Genomic DNA, 23,893 nt, shown 5'->3' with positions numbered 1-23,893 from the left:
AATAGGGAGCAGCTGGAGGGAAAAGTGTCTAAACACGCCGCTGGAAGGAAATCAAAACGGAGCCGGATTTCCCGGATGAGGCGGGGCTGTTGAACACAGGGCAGAGAGCGACTCTGGCATCTGCAAGTCCTTCCTCGAAAGTTGCCTCTTGCTGGAAGATGATTTTTCTAGACTCCTCACCCCCTGCCATCGCTTTTTCACAGGTTTTGAGTGGTTCCCACAAAAACTACATGAAATCACAGCCTGAGAGCTGGGTCTGCAACTGCTCGTGTCCTCACACACAGTCCCAAGGGACCACCTGGGGACTGCCGTGCCTCTTCCATGGACGAGGCCAGGTCCTGTTTCCATCCTCACCATGTTCCCCATGAGCACCCCGGCCAGAGGATCCCTCCTGTAGCACAGCGGTGTGCAAGCAGCAAACCAAAAACCACTGACGTATGCAGTTCGCCCCACATTCCTCAAGAAACACTCATCTACGAGTTTGTGAAACCTCCTGGCTCGCTCCGGGGGAAACAAAAGCTCCAGCTTTGCAGGCTGCACGGTGCCCTGGATTGCTGCACACGTGTCCCAGCCCAGAGCCCAGTCCCCTTGCCTCGTGCAACAAGGGACTTGCACTTCCCACTCTCTCCCCACAGCCGTGAAGGTGTGCAGAGACAGCAAGACAGGGCAGAGCGGAGTACAAGAGAGCTGGGTGCTTTTGTTATGAGAACGGGGCTGATTATTCCCTTATCAGCAGTGATAAAATGATCTTGGGCATCCATGCAGCATCAAAGGCTGCAAGGCCAGGAAGGCTTATCTGCTGGCGGTTTGAGACTTGATCAGTCTAAGCACATGCAGCCGCTGTTTCAGTCCCCTGCTGCAATCAGATTGCAAATAAATCTAAATATAAGATCAGAGACAATAGAGCTGAAACGGAATTTGAGCCAGCACGTGGTGCCGCCCCTACCCGAAGGCTGGCTCCAGATCTGCCCTATATGCGTCCCAAGAGAAGTCTGCAGGACTTGCTCGTGAAGGTGCTCCAGTGAGGGACACATTGCCACTTCCCAGGCACCTCGTAGTACTTTTGTGTCAGTTTTTCTGTGACCTGATCTAAAGATTTCTTACTCTGGAGCAAGTCTGTTACCGCTCAGCCCCCCAGTGTGGTGAAGGAGTAAGTTGTTGGTCCTCCTGCCTCCCGCAGCTGTCCGAATGCCTGCAGACTGCAGGCACGGGACCTTCTCCCTATGCCAAAGCAGCCCCAGTTCCCTCCGTCCCTTTTTAAAGCCCCTTTTTCTCCACCCCTTTCATTCTCTCTGCCCTCCTCTGGCCCCTGCCCTGCTATTCCCATCTTGCTCCAGGTGTGGCATGGCATTTTGGCTACTCTGCATCAGTCCCCGGCAGAGCAGAGAGGAAACTCTACACGTGTTAAAGGTTTTGCAGGAGGATTCCTACATTTATACCCCAGTGTGCCCCATATCGTTTTCACAGCCATGCTTTTGGCTCCCAAGGATCAGCAGCAACACTCAGAGAGGTGACGTTTGCACTGCCCAATTTCGGTGTTTCGGGATCTTTTAGTCTTCAGAACGGACCTTACAATTCCTGTCTGAATATGCCAAAGTGTTTTTCCCTTTGGGTGCTGACAAACGAGCGAGGTTTTCTTCGCTTGACCTTTGGGCCGCCCGTGCTGCGCACGCAGCAGCCGCAGCTCTCAGCATCTCGACCCGCGGCCTCACGCCGAGGGCAAACACAGCGCGTGGCCCGAGAGGAGGCTGCCTTGTGCTCGTGTGGGCGAGGCGTGGAACCAAACATCCGTGTTTGGCCACGGATTTTACCGTCCCTTTGCCATTAAGGAGCCAGCACAGCCCTCATCTCCGTGCGGAGGGAGTGTGCACCCGTGTGGGGTTCACCCCGCGGGGACGGGGCGGCCAGGAGAGGTGTTTGTGCTCGGTGGGAGAGCTTTGAGGTGGTCCTGTGTGACAGCCTGTGGTTTATTCCAAGTGCTTTACCACCACCATGAGATCTGAGCGCTGCTCTGTGGGGACGGCGAGCACCTCACCTGTTTGGAGGATGGTTTCCAAATGCCTCCCTCGTAGAAGTAAGAAATTAAAAGACTTTGCGGGAACAGCGGCGTGACTCCATCTTGGCTGAATTTATGCCTTTGACCCTTTCACCCCAAGGCTCTTTACACTTGACTGAAACATGAGGTAAAAGCAAATGTGACTGAAAGAGCCCATTGTGTGTGGCAGCAGAACGGCTTTTGTGTGCGGGAGGCAGCGTGCGGCCGCTTGTGCGAGGAGCAGCCCGGGAGTGCCGGGCTTGTGCTGTCAGCGCTGGGACAGAGCACAGGGCACGAGCCGGTGGTGGCCGTGCAGAAGGAACCCCAAAACTTGGCCGGGGGATTTCCAAATGCGGGTCTGGCCTTGGGACACCAGCCTGTTCCCTCAGAGCCATGCAGCAGGGACACACTGAGGCAGCGCTTGGGCTACTTCGGCGGGATCCCCATAAGCGGGAGCGGGACTCAGAGGGGACGGGGACCCTCAATCCCATTTCCCTGAGGCCAGCTAGCCTTCCCCAGGCCCTTTGTGGCCACCCAGCCCCCTCCCCACCCGCAGAGGGAGCCGCCTGAAGGGGGTGTCGGCGCGCCAGGGCCCGCCCGCCGCTTCCCCAGCACGGGCCGGGGGCGGGCCGGCGCCGGCCCCTGCGCGCAGCGGGGCACTGACAGCTCGCCCCGAGCGGGGGCACCGGCACGGCTCGGCTCGGCTCCGAGCCCCCCTGGCCGGCAGGAGGCTGCCCGGCTGCCCCCGGCCCCGCCGCCCCATGGACCGCCGGCGCCTGGGCGGCGGGAGCGAGGCGGCGCTGTGAGGCCGGCGGGCGGGGAGCGGCGGAGCCCCCGCGCCCAGCGCCGAGCCCCCGGCCCCCGGGCACCATGGACAGTATCCTGGAGCCCTTCCCGGCCGAGCGGCTCTTCCCCGCCGCCGGACCCGGTTTCCTCGACCTCGGAGACTTCAGCGAGGCTGATTTCCTCAGCAATGTGGTAAGGGGAGACCCCCGGGAGGGGTATGTGGGGGGGTGCCGCAGCCCCTCGCTGCCTGCCCGACACCGCTGCTTTGCCTTCGCTTCTTCTTTTTATTTATTTTTTTTTGCTATAGGAGCACAGGGCGGTGGGAGCGGGACCCCAGGGATTTGGGGCTCCCCCCCCCCACTATCAGTCTGCCCCTAACCCCTGGGCAGGGTGGTGGCCGGGCACGGAGCATCCTCCCCGCACCCCCCTCGGAGCGGAGTGACCCGGGAGGGAAGGGTGCTGCCAGCCCCAAGAAACCAAAGGGGCATTGTGCACCCCCGAGGAAACCGCCTGGCTTCTCCCAGGAGCCAGCCGAGTCCCGAGGCTGGCAGCTCCCTGTGTGTGCACGGGCTCCTGTCCTGCCCCAGCACCACGAACTGGGCTCTCAGGGAGCCCTGGTGCTGCAAACCCCGCTGCCCCTCTGCCCCGGTGCAGGAGGGCCCCACCTCAGGGCTGGCATGGCCAAAGGTGGGCGAGCATCCCTGCCGTGCCCCCGTCCCACCCCAGCACCTCCCGTGCTCCCGGCGGGGCAATGAGGGCAGCTCCGAGCACCGTCCTGGTGGCAGGGGCAGGGGTGATGCCAGCAGCACAGCACCAGAGCAGGAGACGGGGAGAGGAGGGCTGTGGCTGTTAGGTGCCTGGTAAATCCACTTCTGCACATGAGATACCCAAAGGTACCCAGGATACTGTTTTGCACTGCCTCCGGCGCGGAGGAGAGAGCAGAGGTGCACAATTCGCATTAGGCTAGGTGCTCCGCGCTTGGTGTCTGGAGGCACAGCAGCTCTGGGAAAGAGATTATTCGGGCGGTCCCATGCCTCAGGCAGCTCACCAGCTCCTGCTCCCCGGGATACTGCCGTGCCTCAGGGACCAGCCACGGCTGGGCACTGAAGGAGGAGAGAAGCCTGGCTGTGTGCTCGCAGCTCCCGCTGGCAACTGCAGGGCTTCAGCTGCTCCAGGACCCATCGCTGGGAGCCTTTCATTTCCCCTCCTTCCCTATATACCCTGCACGGATGCAGCTGTGCTGGGATGGAAGTGCTGCATGCCAGGACCATTTATTCTCCTACCTGTGTGGAAATACTATGTCTTGGCATCACCGCTTTGACCTGAGTTGCCACAGGGGCTGCAGTCAGAACTCGGGAAACCCCTTGTCCATATAGCTGGTACCTCCTGATAGTTTAAATACAACTTCTGCCTGCAAGCAGAGCATGAGAAAAAGAAGCTTTTGTGTAAGAGTGCCATCTGGTGCCACCTGCCAGGACAGTGTGTTTGCAGTGTGCGGTGACCAGGGGTGGGCTGCCGCCAGGTTGGGGTGACTCTGGCACCGCTGCCCTCCGCTTCCAGTTAGGAAACGAAGTGCTGTGCGGATTTTCCCCTAGCTGCCCACACCACAAACTTCTGCAGCAGTGTGCGAGTCAAGCTGGTGCCTTCTCTTCCCAGATATGATAAGCAGAGGAGATTCTGTAGCTGCTTCCCACCTCCCAAATCTGTTGAAGATACGTGCCCCAGGACATAATACATCAGCCTCTTTGTTCTTTTGCTGCATGACAACATGGGGGGAAGGAATATACTTACATTTTCCTACTAAATCCAGCAAACCTCATGGGGTCTGGAGATGTGCTGAGAAGTTCTTTTTGCATAGTACTGTGCGAAGCATCACCGTGCACAATAGATTGCAAAGTTGCCAGTGCCTTTGCTTCGAAGATGGGCAAACTTTTCCAGATATTGTTCACCAAGTATTTTTCTTAGAATAGGCCAGGAATTTTGGCCATAAAATGCCAGTATGACACTTTTTTTTTTTTTCTTTTTTTCTGAGGACGATTTCTTCTGTTCAGAACAGAAGCGGAAAGAAAGCATGGGTGAACCTTACTGCAGAGGCTGTGCTCCTCTGGGGCAAGAATTACGTGGCTCTGAACTGCTCGCCTTTCCTGAACCGTCACTCCTCATTAGTCATCTTGTTCTTTTAAAAATGGCTCTGTAGATGTGTCCTCAAGGAAGTCCGTGTGCTTGAAACAGAAAAAAATATTAATTGGGGGGGGGCTGCCATTCCGAGGAGCAGGTTGTAGGAATGGCTCGACATGAGCCTCAAGAGATGCAGCGAGGGCAAAAAGCAACTCATTGACCCTTCCTGGGGCTGGCTGAGAGGAGTGCTGCAAAGGTCCTGGGGGTCCTGGGTGGCAGCAGCTGGGTGCGAGCCAGGGGTGTGCAAAGGAGGCTTGGAGCTGCCAACAGAAGCTTGGCTGTAAGGGAGGGGGGGGCGATCACCCCCTTTTCCATCTGAAATGTGGTGTCTGGTTTTGTCCGTGGGATAATTCGGACACTGATAAATGTGCAGCCCCCCTGCACCCGTGAGGAGCTTGCTGCGAAGAGGGAGGCAGGCTCTGTACATCGGTGCACGGCAGGAGGATGAGAGCCGGTACTCATAAATCGGGACGGGGAAGGCAGAGACTGGGTGTGAGGAAAGGATTTCTCACTGTGAGGACACTGAGGAGTAGGAAGAGGCTGCCCTGAGATGCTGTGGAAGCTCCAGCCTCGGAGGTTCCCAAGACCAGTCTGGATAAAGCCCTGAGCAATGTGGTCTGTGTTTAGTGTTGGCCCTGCTCTGAGCGGGGGCTTGGAGATCTCCTGAGCTCCCTCCCAACCTGCACGGGTCTGCGGTTATAGGATTTCAGGATTTCTGTTTGATTTTTTGTGTGTGTGTGTGTGTGGTGTTTTTTTTTTTTTTTTTTTTTTTTTTTAAATCTTAAGGAGAGTGGTGTCTACTTCATACTTGGAGGGGAAATCTCTGGAGGATACAAACAGTTTCTTTTACTTCACTTAGCCTCTGCTAACCCAACTTGCATACGATGGCTTCTAAAAACACCACCAGCTCCTCTTGCTCAGCAGGCTGCCTACTGCTTTTAAACGGAGACAACTTTGTTCATCTTTTTCTACCAGAAGAGACCCACTGCAAATGAGACTAATCCGTCATGCGGTGATTGCTTATCGATTCCACCTGTTCGTCCCCCGTCCAGCCCAGCACTTCTGGTTGCTCCTGCTAGGACCCATCTATTCACTCGCCATCTATTACGGCTGCACTCACAGGGCTCTTACTCTCTCCGCTCTTATCGGTGTTGTGAAACTCTTCAAAGGGCTTATCTTCTGAGTCAGATCCACCACTGTGCTTCACTGGGTCTGTGACACTGATGTCAGAACGAAGCCGGAATAAACCAGCCAAACAGGAGGCATGTGTTTCTTTTTAACCTAGTACCCCAGTGGGTTTGTTTCTTCCTCGTGTTTCTGTATTTCATGGTGTGAAAAATACCTTCAAAGATGACTCTGGGGGTTGGATGTTCGGGTAAACACGGCTCCATTTTGACTCTGTGCTTTTCAAAGCATATTCTGCGTCTCCTTCTGAAAGGGAGACATCAAGGCAAAAAAAAAAAATAACCTACAAGTTAGTTGAGGTCTGCGCTGTTAGAAGCTTGTTAGAAGCAAAATGGCAATTCAGACTGTCTAAGTAGCGTTCACCCAGCTGCTTTGGAGGCTGCACAGTAGCGTGCTCTGTCATTGTGTGATCTGATGATGTTCCTGGGCTAGGTGACAAGTGGTACCTGCTGGAGCCCGCTGCGATGCCGCAGAATGGGAGAGGAACCACTTGTCTCTGCAGGCTGCTCCTTGAGTGCGAACTGGGTTTTGTGCCTCCCGTTTGCTCTTTTCTGTAGCGTTGTCACAGCCTGCAGAAAGGAGGAAAGTGGCAGGACTGTCGGTAGTGAGCATGCCGAGGGCAGTGCTGGTGCAACTCAAAGGGGAGCTTCCTCTGAAGATAAACACAGGCTATTCACCAGGGATGACCGTCACTCCCACGAGGAGCCTGTACACATTTCTGTTCCTCCTATGCCTGCTCAAGGGACATAAATAGCACTTAAGTGTTGCTTAGGTCCTGGACTGGGTGAGTTTCATGCTGTGTAAGCTCCCTCCCACCACCTCAGCACGCAGTGAGGGCGACGAGCTTTGGCCATCCATCGTCCTGTGGGTAGCAAAGGGAGCTCCACTGTGCCGAGAGGCTGGGTCTGAGACTGCTGGTAGTCCTGCACGGGGACACATTCACAAAGCAGTTTGACCCTCTTGTCCCTGTGCATGGTAAAATTTGGTCAGTGACACATCCCTGATTGCACAAGGCAGGACTTTTTTTCTTTAAATTTTGCTTGGAACTTGCTGGGAAGAGATTCCCCTGGGATCTGGAGCACAGACACAGAGAGACCGGATGGGGCTATCAGACCTGTTCTAATGGATATAAATCCCAAAATAGCAGTTCCCAGATCTTCCTTATCTCATTGGATCCATCTCATGGTTCCTCCACTTGGTGCCCGTGCTGCTCCTCATTGTCTCACAGCTGGACTTACACCTGCAGAAGTGCTAGCTGCAGGGTGAACACAACAGCTCATGGGCATCATCACTGCAGAGTCATCACCAGGAGATATACATGTATTTCCATTTTGGTAACGAAGAGGGGGAGAGATGTGAGCTCCCTTTGGAAGACTAGGAGAGCAATTCCTCCGCAGAGACTTGGGGATCACCTGTGCATCCTTCCATGCCAGAAAGAAACTGAGAGACATCTGGGATCCTCTTCCAAAATAAAAAACGTTCATCTGTAGGACAGCTGGCAGCACATGCTGGGGATCCAGTGGCCAAAATGAAAATCTCTGCCAAAGTGGGAGAACCCTTTAGCCACACGGGTAGGCCAGGGCTAGGGGAGAGGCTATAACTCAGAGCAGGAGTGCAGGAAGGCACCTGTCCCAAACAGGGTTAAACAGTAGAGACAGAGCCACCGTCTTGGTGGGGAGAAGCAGGAAGGACGTCAGTGAAGTGCTTGCAGAGCAAACAAAGGGCGTGTTGGCAGGGGCTGGAAGCACATCTGTGCCTCCTGCGTGCTCCCACTGAGGGAGGGCGTCAGCAGCACGGGCTGGGAGGTGCCGGAGCCACACACAGCTCTGCCAGGTGATCCCCGTCCTGACTGGCATTAGGCAGTCATTCGATGCTGCCATCACTTTCAGAGATGCAGAAAACCAGGGGTCACACCTGTATGGACCAGATTGTGGAAAGCCTGAGGTGGTCTGTGCCCCATTGCATCTCCTGGTCCCAGTACGAGTCCCTAGGCATGGCTTGGTTTGACTGGGACGACTGGGGAACATCTCTCAGCATTGCTTGCCCCCTCCCATAGCCCAGAAGCAAGGTTGTCCTCCATGCCCAATGCAGGAGGCACAGCACTCCAGGAAATATCTTAGTGTCTAGTGGCTTCTTCATCCTGCGACAAGCGCTGGCTTCCTCTGAGTAAAGTGCCTCCTGCTGCACAGGGTGGCCCCATCCAGCGCTGCCCTTGTCTCCTCCGGCACCGCGCTGGCCCCATCCAGCACCGTGCTGGCTCGCTGAATCCCAGGATGGAGCTGTCTCTGGTAGGGAGGGGAATTTCCTTGTGCTCGCGTACGAGGAAAGAAAACCTCGTTTGGAAGCAGTGCCTTAAAGGGAAGTATTAGGAAGAGTGACTTCGCAGCTGTAGTCCTGCTATTCAAAACAGGGCCGTGCTGACACCTCTGCAACGTGGTGCCGTGTTTCCTCTGAGAAAGGGCTAGTCCTGGGCTCACTCTGTTTTTTTTTCTCAGCACTTCCCTGTAAGGTTTAAGACTGTAGTATTTGGTTAACATATAGTATATTACTTAACAAATTCTCGGTGGTAGAGGAAGGGAATGAACACATGGCACTCTCTGAAGGTGTCTCTGTGATGGCCACATGGCAGGTTCTCTTCTCATAGCCACGTTGCTTGCTGTGAAGATTTGATTCCCAAGACTGAGTTGTATCAGCACATTTTAGGGAAGGGATGAGTTCCCAGTGTGTCCTTTGTCCTGTTGTGGACACAAAACCCAGTCAGTGTCCTTGCTGCAGTTGCAAGGGAGCAGGTAGGGCCTAGGGGTGAAGCAGACCATTACAGCTCCTCTAAGAAATGCCCAGGAGCTGCCTCTTGGCCTGATTTGACCAGGAGACTTCCCAGGGAAGTGCCAGGTCAGTGCTGCAAGGTGAGGTGCAGTCACCAATGCCTGTACTTCTCCTCTGCTCATCTGAGCCTCTGGGAGTTCGTATCTCCACACGGGAGATGAGAAGTGAGAGTGGAACCGAAGCCGTGTTTCGTGGGACAGGACGGCTGCCTGCACGGAGCTCCTCTCTCTTTCCTGCCTTTGGAGCATGATGTTGTGAGCTGTTCGCTGTTTCCTTGGGCTGTGTCTGCACGTTCTGCATCACCCTTCTGAGCAGAAACAGCTGAAGGGGTGTGAGGAGCTGAGGGCAAGGCCAGAGCAGCAGGGTGCTGCAGGTAGCGTGCTGAAAGGCAGGCTGTGCCTTTCAACCCCGGTGCTCCCCTCACATGCCGTGCAGTGTTTACATCTAACTTATTCCCAGCTGCTTGAGAAAACAAATGTTTGCTTCTGCTTTCCTGTAGGGTCACATCGTTTTAATGAAGGTTTTCCTTTTCTGCAGTCACCCGAGCCTAACTGAACACCCCAGCCCTTCCCCTGTCACCCATCCCTTTCTGACTAACTTACCCACCTTTTCTTCTCTTTCTCCGCATCTCTCCTTTTATTCCTTTTTTCTTAAATCTTTCCAAGTCTGCCTCCAAGTCATTTGGAGCTGCTCTGGTCAGTGTCCAAGTGAGAGGTGCTTGACACTGATCTTGACACGCTGTTCAGCCAGAAGAAGGTCCCGTGAAGGCTGTAACTGCACCACCCCACAGACCCTTTCACTCCTTCCTTCCTCCTGCATGTAGAGGCGCATCCTATCTCATCTTCTCACTCTCTGGGATTGCAGAAATTCTTTGTACGGGGTGAAAACAATGTGCATGGCTGTTCTCACTGAAACTAGCAGGTAATTGAAAGCAGTGCTGGGTTGGATGGGGCTAATCAGTACCATCTTTAGGGATCTAAGGTGATGCTTTATATGGGGTCATTCATTATGATCACTGTCCAGCCTGTTTCAGAGGAAACTCACCCTTGACTACCTCTGCAAAGTTGCTTTTGGCTTTCTCACACTGTGGCTTTGTCTTGATCAGGAAAAGCGTGTGTTTAGGTTGGTCTGTCTGACCTGAGTCAGCAAAGCCTGCCCAAAACTCAGCTATCAGTGTTCCTAGAATAGATGCAGAGTAACGCGTGGCTCAGCGAGCTGTGTCAGGAGTTCCCATGCAATAGGAATATCAGGTCTCCCTTGGGAGGAATCTGGCAGCCGGAGCTGGAGGAGGAATACAGTTTGGGCCAGCTACCAAGCTTGTTACACAGGAGGGAGCTGGATACAACATCCACTTCGGGCACCGGGAGTTGGATTGTCAGCATCCCCCCTGCGGGTGAGCTTCCCTAGGCCAGTGCCCAGACAAATCTCCTCGTGCCGAGCTTCCCCACCCCAGTGTTGGCTGCTGGCTTCTCCTCGGGGTGCCACGGAGAGTCCTGGTGGGAGCACTGTGCTCAGGAACAGCTCTGCTGGACGAGGGGCAGGGGCTCACCTCGCAGACGTGCTCCTCGCCCTGCTGTGCTTGTGCTGATCCCACCTGGAGCGGTGGCTGAGGCACAGGGAGAGCAGGATGGAGAAGAGGAGCCGGGGTCCGGAGCCGTGGTGGTTAATTGCTGCGTGTCAGGACAGCTCAGTGCTGTTGCCATAAATTCAGGACAGCTGAAGGAAGGTGCTGGGCAGGTGCTTTTGGCTGAGCTCGCTGCTGCCCCGGGGGAGGGACTGCAAGCCAGGCAGCTGAGGGAGGAGGAAGTGATCGCTGACATTTGTGAAGGCTGCTGATGGAAGGTTTCTTTCAAAGCCTTTTCAGTCTCTCGATCTGAGAGCTCTTTGCCCAGGGAGTGCTGGAAATCTGGCTCTTCTTTCCGAGGAAATGTGCAGACTGTGAGAGTTGATGAGGTGCCGTTGAGCCACAAATACTGAATTGCCAATCGAATGATGCTGAGTTTGTTCTTGTTGCTTTTTTTTTTTATTTTTTTCCTTATGGGCAGTGATGCAGCGACTGGGCATGAGGTTGTCAGGAATGGGAGAATGCTAGTCCCAGCTCTGCCTGTTGCTCAGCATGCGATTTTCAGGGTGTCTCTTGGTGCAACACAGCTTCTGGTGTCTGAAAATGAATGCACAGCCTTATTCTCACTTGCACGGTGCAATGCCATCAGTGGGTGAAGCAGACCCGTGACAAGTTAGGCTGGGGTGGGGATTGCTTGCAGGTACCTGCCAGGAATGGTCTGTAGGAGCTATTTCTTTATTTCCCCAGTTAGTCTCTTTGAATTGTGTTGCAGCTGTAGATGATGTGTGCCACCTTTTCAGTTTGGCAGCTCCATCCTCCACTGATGTCCCAGCTAGCCATTGCCCTTCTCCTGTTCGTGCCACCTATGGACCGTGCATGGCTGATTTTGACCTCAGATACTTCAGGTTAATCCAGAGCAATCTTTCAGTGTCAGTCTGGATGACTAAGTTTGTCAGCGTCGGGATTTAAACTGAAGTACTTGGCCCATACTGTTGCTGGCCCGGCTTCCTTGGGCCATACTGAAAACCAAACAATTTGTGCTTTATAAATCCAGTGAAAGGGCTGTACTCATACCTCATCCTCCACTGAACAACCAGATCCTGGCCGAGCTGTAAAACCTAACTTCCCCCTGGGTTTGGGCAACTTGCTGAGAGCACCCCGTTACACTTCTGCCTGAAACTGCTGCTTGGTTAGGGCTGTGCCGAGCTCCCGGGCTCCCAAATTATGTGTGGGCTGCTTGGTGTCTAAGGAGGTCACAAGCTGAGAGCATCAGCGTGCCGTGGCTTTGTCAGCCTGCTAGCAGGGCATTAAAGACCCGTGGTCCCTCTCAGTCACTCCTGCTGCTCACGGCATGGTTTTTGCTTTCCCTTTCTCCTCGGAGGTGCCCTTTCCCTGCAGAAAGTCTGCCTGAGCTGCTTAAAGTTAGGGTTGAACACTGGGAAGCGCAGTGCTAAGGTTTTTTTCCTGATCTCTGCTGCCTCTCCCGCTCTTCAGGATTTGTCAAAGATAATTGGCAGCAGTCCGACAGCTGGATTAGCATTAAATAACAAGCAAATGGCCTGCAGCCCTTTTTCAGGCCCGGCAGAGCGCACACCTTTAATTCCTTCCTTACATGTCTCCCAGCCCTGTTTTTATCCCACTGGGAGACAGCTGAGGAGCAGCGCTGGCCTGGTCAACTCTGGGCACAGAACACAGGGTGCTGCGCTCGTTTCCCTGTCACTAATTACTGCCCGGGTGGCAGCTAGCAGCTGCAAGCTCTGACAGCAAAACTGCTTTCTCCCTGCCCCTGGTGCTGCAGTCACGGCGAGCAGCCCGTGGCAGCTGTGAGCAGCTGGGGTACACGGCAGCAATGCTCATTTCTCCATGCTCCTCGTGCTCCAGGGGAGCTGCCCTGGCAGCATCCTCCCTTGCTGAAGACCCCGGTGAGATGAAGGCTCACATCACTGTGGTGCAGTCGCCCAGCAGCACGGGCATCTACGAGCAGGAGCCAGAGACCTGTGCCCTGCGCAGTGCCCATGCAGTGCTCTCAGATGCCTTGCTGATATTTGATGAAATTGGACTCTGTAGAGTTGCCAGAGGTTTTATTTATTTATTCTGGGAAAGGGAAGAGGGAAAGAGGCCAGGAGGGATGGGGAATAGGGAAAGAAAGAGGGAAGAAAAAGCAAAGACAAGAGAGAGGTAGCTATGCAGTTAGCATTCCTGAGCCATCTGGACCTGTTGGCATGGCCCCAGCTGGATGGGCTCGCAGGTTTATCCACAGCATGATGTAATCTCCATCGTCCAGCATTTGATTTTTCTCCTTGCTCTGGATGGCCTCGTATCGGGTGCATGTCTGGAGCGGGCATTTTGATTTCCTGTTGCTATTTGTGGACTTTTCCTGGCCGATCCTCAAGAGCAGCTCAGGCGGTTTGCATTCCTCAAGCCGAAGGAGCAATGCCACCCGGCCCAGGCCAGCAGCAGCCGGCCCCTCATTTGGGGAGGGGTCCGGCTGTGGTTCGCACCCTGCTGCAGCTGCAGAGAGGACGACACCTCTGCCTGGTGCTCAGGCAGCTGCTGCTGAGCCCAGGACTCATCTCGGCCTTCAACAGCAGCACGGAGAGGGCTGTGGGGAGAGGCTGGCTGGCCACCCCTTCCCAACCACTCATGGGCTTCCCTGGCCCGCTCAGTCTTGCAGTAGGACGGGAGGAAGGAGAGTTTTATTTGGCCCACGACCTATTCCTCCTCACTTTGGTCGGTGTGAGCAAAAAGCAACAGATGATCTCAGTCCTTCTCTGCTGAAAGCAGCACCGGGGCTGTCGGTGGCTCTGTGGAGCAGGTGGGCTGCCCATCCCCGCAGAATCCCCTCACCTCCAGCACTCGGTGCCACCACCGGGGCACGGCTGTGGTCCTGGAGGCAGGGCAGTGTAATGGGACGGATTCAGACTGTGTTCCCCCCATGCTCTGCAGGAGACGGCCGTGCCTCGCTGGGGCAGGCCGTTTCTTTCTTCCTGAGGGTGTGCACTTCAGCCTCCATAACAAGCATGCTGCTCAAACACTTCTAGTGTGACTTCTCCAGGTGGGATTTCCCTACGTACAGCTTACCCCTGCTGCAAGCAAACTTCACACCCAGCCATACAAGAGGCCTGCTGCAGCGTGTAGCAGGGTAGCTGTGTGACGGGCCATTAGGCAATAGCTCGACAGTCGCAGACAGTGTTCCCTCCCTCGCGATGCCTCGTCCTGCCCACATGCCTTGCCCAGCTTTGTTTCCTCCAGGGCCCAGGGGACGGGGAAGTGGAGAGCAGTGACCCCCGGGGAGCAAGGCACTGTTCAGCGGAGGATCCCAGTGCCTGGCTCAGAGGTTGCCCTGGTTGCACCCGGAGGGAGCAGGGCTCTGCTTTCAGTAACACCCCGGGGACGGCCAGTCCACAAGGGCTGGGATGGCCTCACTGGAACCGCAGCACCGAGCTTTTCCACCCGACTCAGCTCTGCTGAGCGAGAGAGTAGCTGAGGAAAACGATGGCCTCTTTATAAAGCAACTGGCAAAACTCTTGCATCTCTCCTGGGAGCAGGCCAGGGATTCTGAGTCACTGCTTAAGCTGGTTGCAGCCAAGGTAGTCTTACCCAAGACATTAAGCGAGAGAGGAGAGATCCACCCAGGAGTGCCAGCAGAAAGAGAAACAGTCATAACTGTAATTAATAATAATATAATGATGAAAAGATGCAGAAATGCACTGCCCGCTCCAAAAATAAAGTCTGAGGACAATTCAAATGCTGTACAGAAAAGAGGAGAGGAAAGAGTCGAGAAAGACCGCCAAAGCCTGCATGTCAGCTGCAATGCAAGGAGCCCCGTCCAGCTGGCCTGGGTTCAAAGAGCTCCTATTGTCCAACAGCATTTCCAAGACACCATTCAAAACTTTCAGAAAATGAACCCAAGATGCAGGGTGAGATTTATCGCACAATAAAGGCAACCCAGATGTGTGCACCCTTTCAGAGGGAGGAGATGGGAGGAAGGCGACGGAGGAGCGTGAGGGAAGAGGGTTGCACGAGGTCTGGGGCTGGGAGCACCCAGGCAGGAATAGGGCTGGGTGCGTCTGTGCTGGGACACGCAGCGGGCACCTGTGGAGGATTTCATGTATATGGAGAGCTCCGTGCTTAGGGAAAGTCACTGGGCATCAGGATTAAGGTACAGAGGGGTAAGATTTCACTGATTTCACTTCTTCTCTTTTGTTGCACATAAAACCAAGGTGGATACTAAGAGCCTGCTGTTGCTTCTGGTCCTGGATCCTACACATGCAGAATAAGGTTGTACCTGAAAGGATGCCTGGAAGCCAAACCACTGCAGATTCCATCTTGGTTTTCTCACAGCCTTTGTTGTTGCCTTGCAGTACAAAGCCACTGTGGCAGGGCTGTAACTTCTGCCACAGGAACCACTCGCTTCCACCTGTGCTTTGATTATGTTAAAACCTAGTAATTAATTATACACAAGGCAGTTTAATCTTTGAATCTGCTGCTAACATGGACTTACATGACTGCAGCCTGCCGTCATTAATTAAGTGTCCGAATTCTCCCTGCCTGTAGTGAGACCCGTGGCGTTTTTGCTGCCCGCAGAACAACCTGGCAAAGTGGCTGTGCCATGCCACACTACACAGATTAAAAAGAGACCCGGTTTTGTTTTCAGAAGGATCTCTGGTAGTAAACGTTTGTTCATCTAACAGCAAAAACCCAGAGAAAATGCCTTGTCTGGAGATTTAAGCTAGAGCCAGTGCTTGAAATTACTCATTTGTTTGGTAAATGTAGTCAGCTTCTACAAGGTTTTTTTTGTTTTTTGTTAGAAAGAGATGGGTTTTTCTGAAGGCTTTTTAACTGAGACTAGATGTTTCTTTCTGTGAAGCTCAGCAACAGATAATGAGTTTGAAGCAGGAGTTATGAATATAGCTCCTCCACTCAGCTAGGTAAGGATCCATATATTATTACCAGACTGATTCCCCCAGGCCCTAAAACCTGTGAGCACCCATCAGCTCCTTGTGCTTCTCCAGGTGTATCCAGAGAACAGATTCCCAAATCCACAGGTTTCTGCATACACTCCAGCACTGATCCCAGGCATCTTCAGGTTTCCACTTCTTTTCAGCAGCTACAGGGAGCTCAGCTGCTGGCCCTTGTCATAGAGAAGTCCTGCTTGGAGAAGGGATGGCTGGAGAGCCAGGTGTTGGGAAAGGCTTGTCAAAGGCTGCTTTTCTCCTTCAGCCTTGATTTTTGTCCCATGGCTGAAGTGGCTGCGTTATCTCTGATCAGTCACATCTCCATCCCCATCTTTGGAAACGTGGGGCTTTGACCCCTTGCTCGGTAACACCACACCTCCCTGCTCCCCGAGGATGGAGTTAATCCAGGCTGCCCCAGCAGTGAGGAGTGGCCTGAGAGGTGTTACTGCCCTGAAGGGAGGATTTCCCCATCCTCCTGAGACTCCTATTTCTGCAGCTCCACCGCTGAGGCGAAAATGATACCCTCAGCACTGGAGCTGAAGTTTAATTTCCTATCTGTTGCTCAGGGCACAGATTTTCCACTGGGATGTTGGCAGCAGGTCAGAAATCTGCATTCCAAGCTGAACTGCTTTGAAAACAGTCCTGGTGCCCAGAAGCAGGAACGCCTCACACACATGCACAGACAGCAAGAGACAGTGCCCTGTCCCATCCCAGCTCATGCAGGGCTCCTCTAGCACCAAGACGCCCGCACGTGTCACATCCACAGAGACTGCAAACGCTGCAGCAGCTTGGGACCCCACTCAGCATGCTGGTCATAAAGCCCATCTCTTGCCCTGCCTTATCACTAAAGAGAGTCCCAGCTCTCGACCTCTCAAGCTTTTGAGTCAAAACCCTTCTCACATCCTTGAGTCATGCATCAGCTGGTCCAGATTTACTTGCTCTGTAATTGCTCTTTACAAAGGAATGAAACCCACCAGTAATGTTTGGTATTAGCTGCATGCCTCAGCCTTTGGACTTGAACAGAGTACTGCTATCGTCCTCTTCCAAGGCTTTTCTTTATGGCTCTCCAGGGACCTGACAGGGGACAAAATGCAGATTATCTCTGATTTTGTTCTCCGAGTGTTAAAGAGAAACGGTTTCAATGAGACAAATGAAGGTGATTGTAAAGATAATACAGATCTTTCTTCCTGCTCTGGTTATCTTACAAAGCAGATTTCCTCTGTCTCCTAGGGCACCTTTCCCATTGCTTCGATTGCCTTTCATGCAAGATACAGAAAGAAGGCCCATAATAACATGGGGGTGAAGAGCTGTGTAAAAGCAGAGATCTTCCGGCTCTGGTGGCTCCAACCCAGTACTGGACAGGGCCAGAAGCTTCCAAGAAAGTTGGAAGAGATGTTGGAGTGGTGTTTATTCTAGTTTATTTCAGTTACAGAACAAACCTCCCCATCCCCCTGACTAGTGACTGGCTTGAGCGGTTGTACCCTTTCCAATCGATTTTTAATTGCATTGTTCATTCATGCTTTATTTTGTGTCTTTCGGCATGCCGTGACCTCGGCTTCCCTGCAGCAAAGCCGTGTAGTTCCGAGTCACTCCGAGTAAAGCAGCACTTTCTATCTCTTGCCCTGCCTGCTGTCTTTCATTGCACCATGAGTCCCTCTCCACCAGGACCACAGTGAGACACGAACAGGCACTCCCAGGTGACTGCCCTGGACCACAGGTTCCTCCTGGTGTCCCTCAGCAGCTCCAGGCTTTCTGTGCAGACCTCCTGGACCTCTGCTCATCTGAGCCAATGCTCTCTGCACTTCTGTGACCAGGAGGGAACTCAGATGAAACCCTACCGTAGCGTGGCATAGCCTTATTCGCGGTATTTTTCCTTTTTTCTCACACATTCTAGCCTTCTGTTTGCTATTTGGACTTTTGCAGTGCATCAAGATTTTTTCCCTAAGCTGTCCAGGCAGACCTGCCACACACAATTAAAATGAGGGGGCTTTCTCATGGTACATTTGGCTCTAGATTTTCTGGGCTGGGCCTGAGCTGCACCTCTAGGTTGTGCAGCGGTGCTGCGTGCCAATGGACATGGCTGCAGAAACCCAAGTGTGTTCTGGCTGCTGTGGCTCTGCGGGGACTGAGAATGGATATATATGTGTATGGGCTTTGCATAGGGTAGGTCTGGTTGGAGGTGGATTGGGGTAACGTAGCAGATGGGGCCTTCCCAAAGCTGATGCAGTGCATTTTCACACCTGATGAGAGAAAGTTCACACTGACCCCCTCCCAAACTACAGCAGCTGAAAGACTCGTGGGGCCCCATCACTCAGTAGTTAGGGTGGGTTTGGAAGCCTGCTGCACACTCAGCAGAGGCTGCCACGTCAACACAAAGAGGTAAAGCACTGATTAAGGCAAGGGGGCAGAGAGCTGGAGGCAGGGACTTCTTTCTCTCGGCACTACCTCAGCGTGAGGAGCAGAGGAAAAGACCCCAAATGGCTTGCCCAGGGGGTATCCGCATCCCCATGGGGAATAAATACCCCTCATCCACCTCCATTCAAGTGCAGCCGAGCAGCTGCCACGATGTCTCAGAAATGCAGGCTGCTTTTTGTAGCAGGCAGGTATCTTTGGTTCTCAGAGCTCAAAAAAGACCTTGAAAGCCCCAAACTTTTTATTTGCCTTTAACAGACTCCTAGAAATAGCCCCCCGTATTCTGCCAAATGACAGCCAAGAACAGCTGATCTGAATGTTTCATTCCGAGGGGGTTGTGTCCACTCCTGTACACGGTTTAAATCCTGCTCTAATTATTTTTTGTTGTTTTTTACCCGAGTCAAAGTAAGCCAAAGGAAATTTGGGCCTTCGTAGCTAGCGCACAGGCAGCGCGAGCGAGCTGGAAGGCAGAGGCATTCCTCGGATCCTCCAGGACGCTGCTGCTGGGAGGAGACGCTCCGGTCTCCACAGCCTCCGTGAATCTCGTGCAGAGCCGGCAAACGGCTGCTCCCAGCCCGCAGCCTGCGCAGAGCCGTCTAGCAGGTGCCTCTATGAGGAAATCAATGGGTAGACGAGGCCGCCCTACATCCGCCGGGTAGACGAGGCCGCCCTATGTGGCAACAGCCGGAGAATGCGGGGATGAGGGGACGAGAGGGGGGCTGCGCTGCCCCGTGAGGCTGCCTCAGCGCCCGGCCGAGCCGTGAGGGCTCCGGGACGAAGGCAGCGGGCAGGAGGCGGTGCCGGCGGCGGGCGGGTGCGCCCCGTGGAGGCGCTGCGTGTGGCGGCGGCCCGCGGGCCGCTCCGTCCTAACCCTGCACTCCTCCCGCCCGCCTCGCCGCCGCCGCCGCCCGGCTCCTGGCAGCCGCCTCCCATTGGCGGCCGCTCGGCGGAGCCGGCCAATGGGCTGCGGCCGCTGCCGGCCGTTGGAAGCGCGCGGCGGCGACCGTTAACCGCCGATGGCGGGGTGCCCCCCCCCCCCCCCCCATGCACCTCACAACAGCCCCCGCCGTGCCCCCAGCCCCGGGCGGTGCCGCCTCATGCGGGGGCAGCGGGTCCCTCGCTTCAGGGCCCCCAAGGGAGCGCCTGGTGTTGGCGCCGCTCCCGCAATCGCCTTCCCCTGATTGTGTCTTGAGCCTCCCCGTCGTCCCTCCTAGGTCTTGTGGCGCCTAGCGCTGGAAATTGTAAATCCAGGCCCCTTGGCACAGGTGCTGGGTGGAAGGAGGTTTCCACAAGGAGCTCTGCCGGGACTCCGCGAGGCAGCGGGGACATGGCTGGGGCTGCTTCCAAGGAATTACAGCTCCGAGCACCTTTGCTGTGAGGGGCCGTGTGCCCTGCAAGGGTGGCACAGCTCAGCTGTCCCCTGCCTCGCTTTCAGTGACACTACACCCGCCTACCCGTCCCTTGTCCTGTCATTCCTCACTATTCTACAGAAGGCAATAAAATCTTGAGCTTGTTCCATATACAGTTGAGCTAAGGTGTCAGGGAGGTGTCTGCTTTATGTGCGATCTGAGGTCACGAAGCCAAAAATCGTCTTGGGTTACCTGGGCATTAGTGGCAGTCTCAAAAAGACAGGGCTGCTGCTGCTTAGGATGCTGGAGGGAGGTAGTGTTGGGGTTTGCAGATGGTTCGGGCTGAAGTGCTTCAGCCGTGCCATGCAGAGATGCAATAAGAGCAGGGGGCAAACTGCCCAGGCAGAACAGGGGCATGGACTGAGTAGGGAGCTGTGGTACATGAGGGGTGAGAGGAGACACAAAGTCACACAAGTCAGGTTACAGGGACAGCAGAGGGGTTTGAGAGAGCCAGGAGGTGGCTGGATGACCGCTTGTGCCCCATGGGGTGCACATGCACCAACTAGACCATGAGGAGAAGTGTGCACAGCATCTGTCCATCCTGCATGGATCCTCTTAATGCTCTCAAGACCTTCACTTTCATAAGCTCTGCAACTCACTGCATTTTAAAGCAAGCAGAAGGACTGTCTGGAGTGTATGGGCTCTTCTTTCCTGGAATGTAAAGGAAACCTCGGCTGTGAAGCTGGAGTGCAGGGGGCTTCATTCCTTAGTGAAAGCAGAGAAGGGAAATGCAGATGTCACAGCTGGGACAGAAGATTTATCTTGGCAAGCAAAGAGGAAAAATACTTTCAAAAATAAAAGAGAAAAGTCAGAAGAATCCCCTCCTCATCTGCAGTGCCTGCCAGCACAAGCAGAACCTCCAACCTGCAAAGGCCCTTCGTCTCCTGGGCCTGGGCTGCCGCCCAGCTGGATTAGCCCCTTGCTGCTTTCTCCTTGGAGCGAGACCATCGTAGTGGGAGCATGGAGGCTGTGAGAACTAAACTGATCCTGAAGGGAGATAGTCTCCAAACAGCTCCGCTGGAAGTGGGGAGAGGAAAGGCACCATCAAAGGGTGGATGTGTGAAGGGGAAAGGGAGAGACAGAAGTGACCAACACGCAGAAGCGGATGCAGGGAGAGGAAACTGTCCCCTCCTTCAGCTTCTGTGGGGCCACTGGGCTACCACAGTGGCACCTCAAGGTGTCCCATGCTCAGCTGGGCAGTGGAAAAAGCTCAATGCTTCAGTCTCTGCCTGTGGCCCCCAGGGGTCCAACACCAGCTCTGGGTGGGGGCAAATAGAGAGCTTGCATTTGGATGTCTGGATGCCTTACATTAGCTCCCAAGATAACTGCTGTACAACAGGAAGGGGTGTTCGAATGAGAAGTGCACGCACGCACACTATTTAGACAACCCTAAGCATGAGGTCAGGGTGAAAACATGTGGTGGAAATATGTTTGGAAGATTCGGTGCCTATGTCGGTCACCAGGAGTGGGAGGGAGCAGGAGCCAGCAGCTGACAGATTCGCACTCTCCCTGCAGCTGAGGTGGCCTCAGCCCCGCGCAGATTCTCCTGTGGCATCAGAGCAGCTTCGGGCTGCCGGGAGATGGGGGGGTCATTGCCTCCCCTGTACCTGCACACCCAGGTTTGTCCCCTTCGGGCACTGCCTCCCCATCCTCCCGGAACCATGCTGAGGGGGATGGGCAGCTAGAAATCAGGCTTGGATCAGGAAACCCAGCACATCCTCGCCATTGCGTTTCTGTCCCTTGGCTGCCCCCTCCCTGACCGCTCACTGGTAATACAGCTTTGGAAACACATCTCGTGCTATTTCTTGGCTTTTGAGCGTAGTTAGAAGGAGAAGGAAGGAGGGTGTGAAAGGGAGGGGGAGATAGCAGGAGGGAATAATGCAAAATGAGACTGTGCTGTGAGCTTCGTATCCCATCTGGAAGCAGTTTTCCCCCAGTACACTTCACACCCGCTCCCTCTGGCCCAGGATGGTAGGGAATCACGTTTCCCAGTTGACTGGTCCCCCTTGCTCAAGCCAGGCCCGTCTGCATGAAAGCTACTTGAGATATCTTGTAGGACAATCCCAGCAGAGTTGCAGGTTCCTTCACTGTCATGATTAGAAATACTTGGCCAGTTCCCTAAGGAGCAGAAGCTGGCTAGAAGATGCTCCTGCATCTCTGTACCATCCCCACCAATGCCTGTGCACTCTTTCTTGGACCTTCTACTCACACATGCCCCTGGTCTGCTGAGATGTTCGCTGCTGTGGTGTCACAAAAATCCCTCCACAGCCCCGCACAGTCATTCCATTTTGTGGTAGCACATGCAGCCCTTTGGCTGTGCTTGCTCCGGTCTGTGTGGGAAGGAAGGGCAGGTACAGCACCTTCCCAGGCATGTCAGCTTCCAGCCAGCATAAAACCACAGCTCGTTTGGTCAGGCAATTAACCTGCTCCTGTTGTCACTCGGAATCTGGGAGCATTGACTCTGACATGCTCTGCCTCACCTGACCCCAAGACTTCATCCCCTGGGACCTGCAGTTACCAGAGCGTTCCCTCGCACACGCTAGGGAAGGGAGCAGCTGAGGCCCTCTCTGAGTTTTGCCAGATAAGTGCAGCTCTCCCGCTGAGAATGGGTGGCACAGAATCTGTGTGATCTGGGCCAGCAGGCTTGATCTAGGCTAATTCACAGCGGTTTTGATGACACTCTCCAAAATAGCTCTGGGCTGCTCTTCGCTGTGCCCACCACAACTGGGTCTGGACAAGAGGACACTTCTTCCTGTTACCATGTGGCTGCACCCGTGGGTACCCTTAGTAATCAGAAATCTATCCTAGAGCCAACAAACCTGTTGGCATCAGGAGAGGTCAAAGCCCACCCAGCAGACACAGCAATCTTCTTGGGACTTGGTGGTGTGTAGTTTCCTGCTTGTCCTGCAGACTCTGTTGTGGATTTAGCCAGCTACGAGGCCATGTCATTGTCCTTGGTTTACCTTTCCTTCTATTTTCCTTTGCCTCTTGCCTCCTTTTCTGAATAAAATAGCAATCTCTAGCTCTGTGTGATTGATAGGAGATGAAAAGGAGCTGCTTTGTCTCTGTCTCTTGGGAGAGAGTGGGCTTTGGGGGAGCTGAGCTCCTACTTCTCTGGAAGAACAGTGCTGCCTCTTCATCCTTACTTTGACACAGGGAGATCCTCCGGACAGCCTGCTGTAGGGTGTCTAAAGGAAATACCACAAACCTGCAAGGACTTCTGCTGATGTTTGTGCCTGTGTGCTCAGCCCCTTGCTGTCATTACTGATCTCTCACCCCTGAACCACTGCTGTGGCAATTTTTTGGTTTCAGAGTAAACCCAGAGGCACATCTCCTCCTCTCACCTCTGGGTAGGTTTGTCCTACAATGACAAGACTGTTGACTGACCAAGAAATCCTTGTTCTGAGTGTGGGTGGCAAGCTGCTAAAAGACAGTGAGTGGAACTAATGCATAAATGCATCTTCTCCCCGCCTGTCTTCACTCCCACCTCTGCCTTTGTTAAGGCAAAGTTGTGAAAGAAATGTGAAGCATATGGCAGAGTCACAGGCAGTTCCCCCTGCAGCTGCCCATCCAGCCCCGCTTCTCTTAGCGGGTTACGTGGTCACTCTAGTTTTGATGGCTGTGACAGTACATATATGATTTGGAGGCAGTGTCAGATCTCTTGTGTCAGATCTCAGTTCTGGTCTCGTGATGCACTGGCAGCCAGAAGTCTGAATCCCTTCACTTTTCTGCGGTTACATTCTCACCCTTACCGTAAGGGTATCGTGTTCATATCCTGTGTTTGCTTGTGTTGTTTGGAGAGAGCAAGACAAAGAACAGCTGTTACATGAGCAGGCACTCTCTGGGGTTAATGCTCAGGACTCCAAACTCTCTTACCCCTCTGTGCTGTCGGATAGGCCAAAACGTGGTTTGCCAGGGCTTTTTAGATAAATATCTAACCCAATTCCATCTGCTGACTCAGCTCCCTCCGAAGAACGGTTCTGCTCAGCACAGATGGGAGGTGTCTGCTGTCACTCGATTCAAGCGCAGCAATGCTTCTAGGCAACTTGGAGATGGCCGGGTAGCTTTTACCGCGCTGCCTCGCCAGCCCTGCTTCTGCACGGGAACAAGTGGAGGAAACTTCAGCCCCGGCATCCTGGGAGAGCCTCAGCGCTGGGATTTAGCACGAGTGCGCCTTCGCTGCTGTACCTGCACGAGCAGTGTCTTCTGCCCTCCCAGGGATGGCAGTGTCAAGGCTGTCTGTTGCTCCAGGCAGCAGAGTGGGCATCTGGTTTTTAACTGAGTGGCTGAGGGACAGTGTTAGGGTGTGAAGGGCGCTGCCGTGATGGAAACTGCAGCAGCTCACTGCCTGCCTCTCCCCCTCGGTGGGAAGCGTGGGTCCTCCACTCCCCAGCCTCACCCTGCACTCTGACAGCCTGCGTAATGTTGACAGAGTGATATTGCGCTCAGGTAAAGCAAATATACCTTATATACCTTCCTGGAGGAACAGGAACCTGCAGGCTCCAACATCCGGGGTCCTCTGGCCAACACCTCCCCCGTC

The 23,893-nt window shown here is 54.3% G+C and overlaps 1 protein-coding gene across 3 annotated transcripts in view; it reads left to right on the top strand.

The window, feature by feature from the left end:
* The first annotated feature begins 2,642 nt into the window (after positions 1–2,642).
* The window catches only part of CREB3L1 (cAMP responsive element binding protein 3 like 1), a 43,426-nt gene continuing 22,175 nt past the window's right edge, over positions 2,643–23,893 (top strand). Inside the window, exon 1 of one of the 3 annotated variants that reach the window (XM_068683790.1) lies at positions 2,643–3,013. In XM_068683790.1, the coding sequence (XP_068539891.1) occupies positions 2,906–3,013 (108 nt within the window). In that variant the 5' untranslated portion in view covers positions 2,643–2,905. The remainder of the gene's footprint in view (positions 3,014–23,893) is intronic. The other 2 variants (XM_068683792.1, XM_068683789.1) reach the window with 2 other exon arrangements.

Source organism: Anas acuta, chromosome 5, assembly GCF_963932015.1.
Source record: "Anas acuta chromosome 5, bAnaAcu1.1, whole genome shotgun sequence".
Classification (NCBI taxonomy): Eukaryota; Metazoa; Chordata; class Aves; order Anseriformes; family Anatidae; genus Anas; species Anas acuta.
The sequence above is the reverse complement of the archived record's forward strand: the minus strand, read 5'-3'. Positions and strand labels throughout refer to the sequence as shown.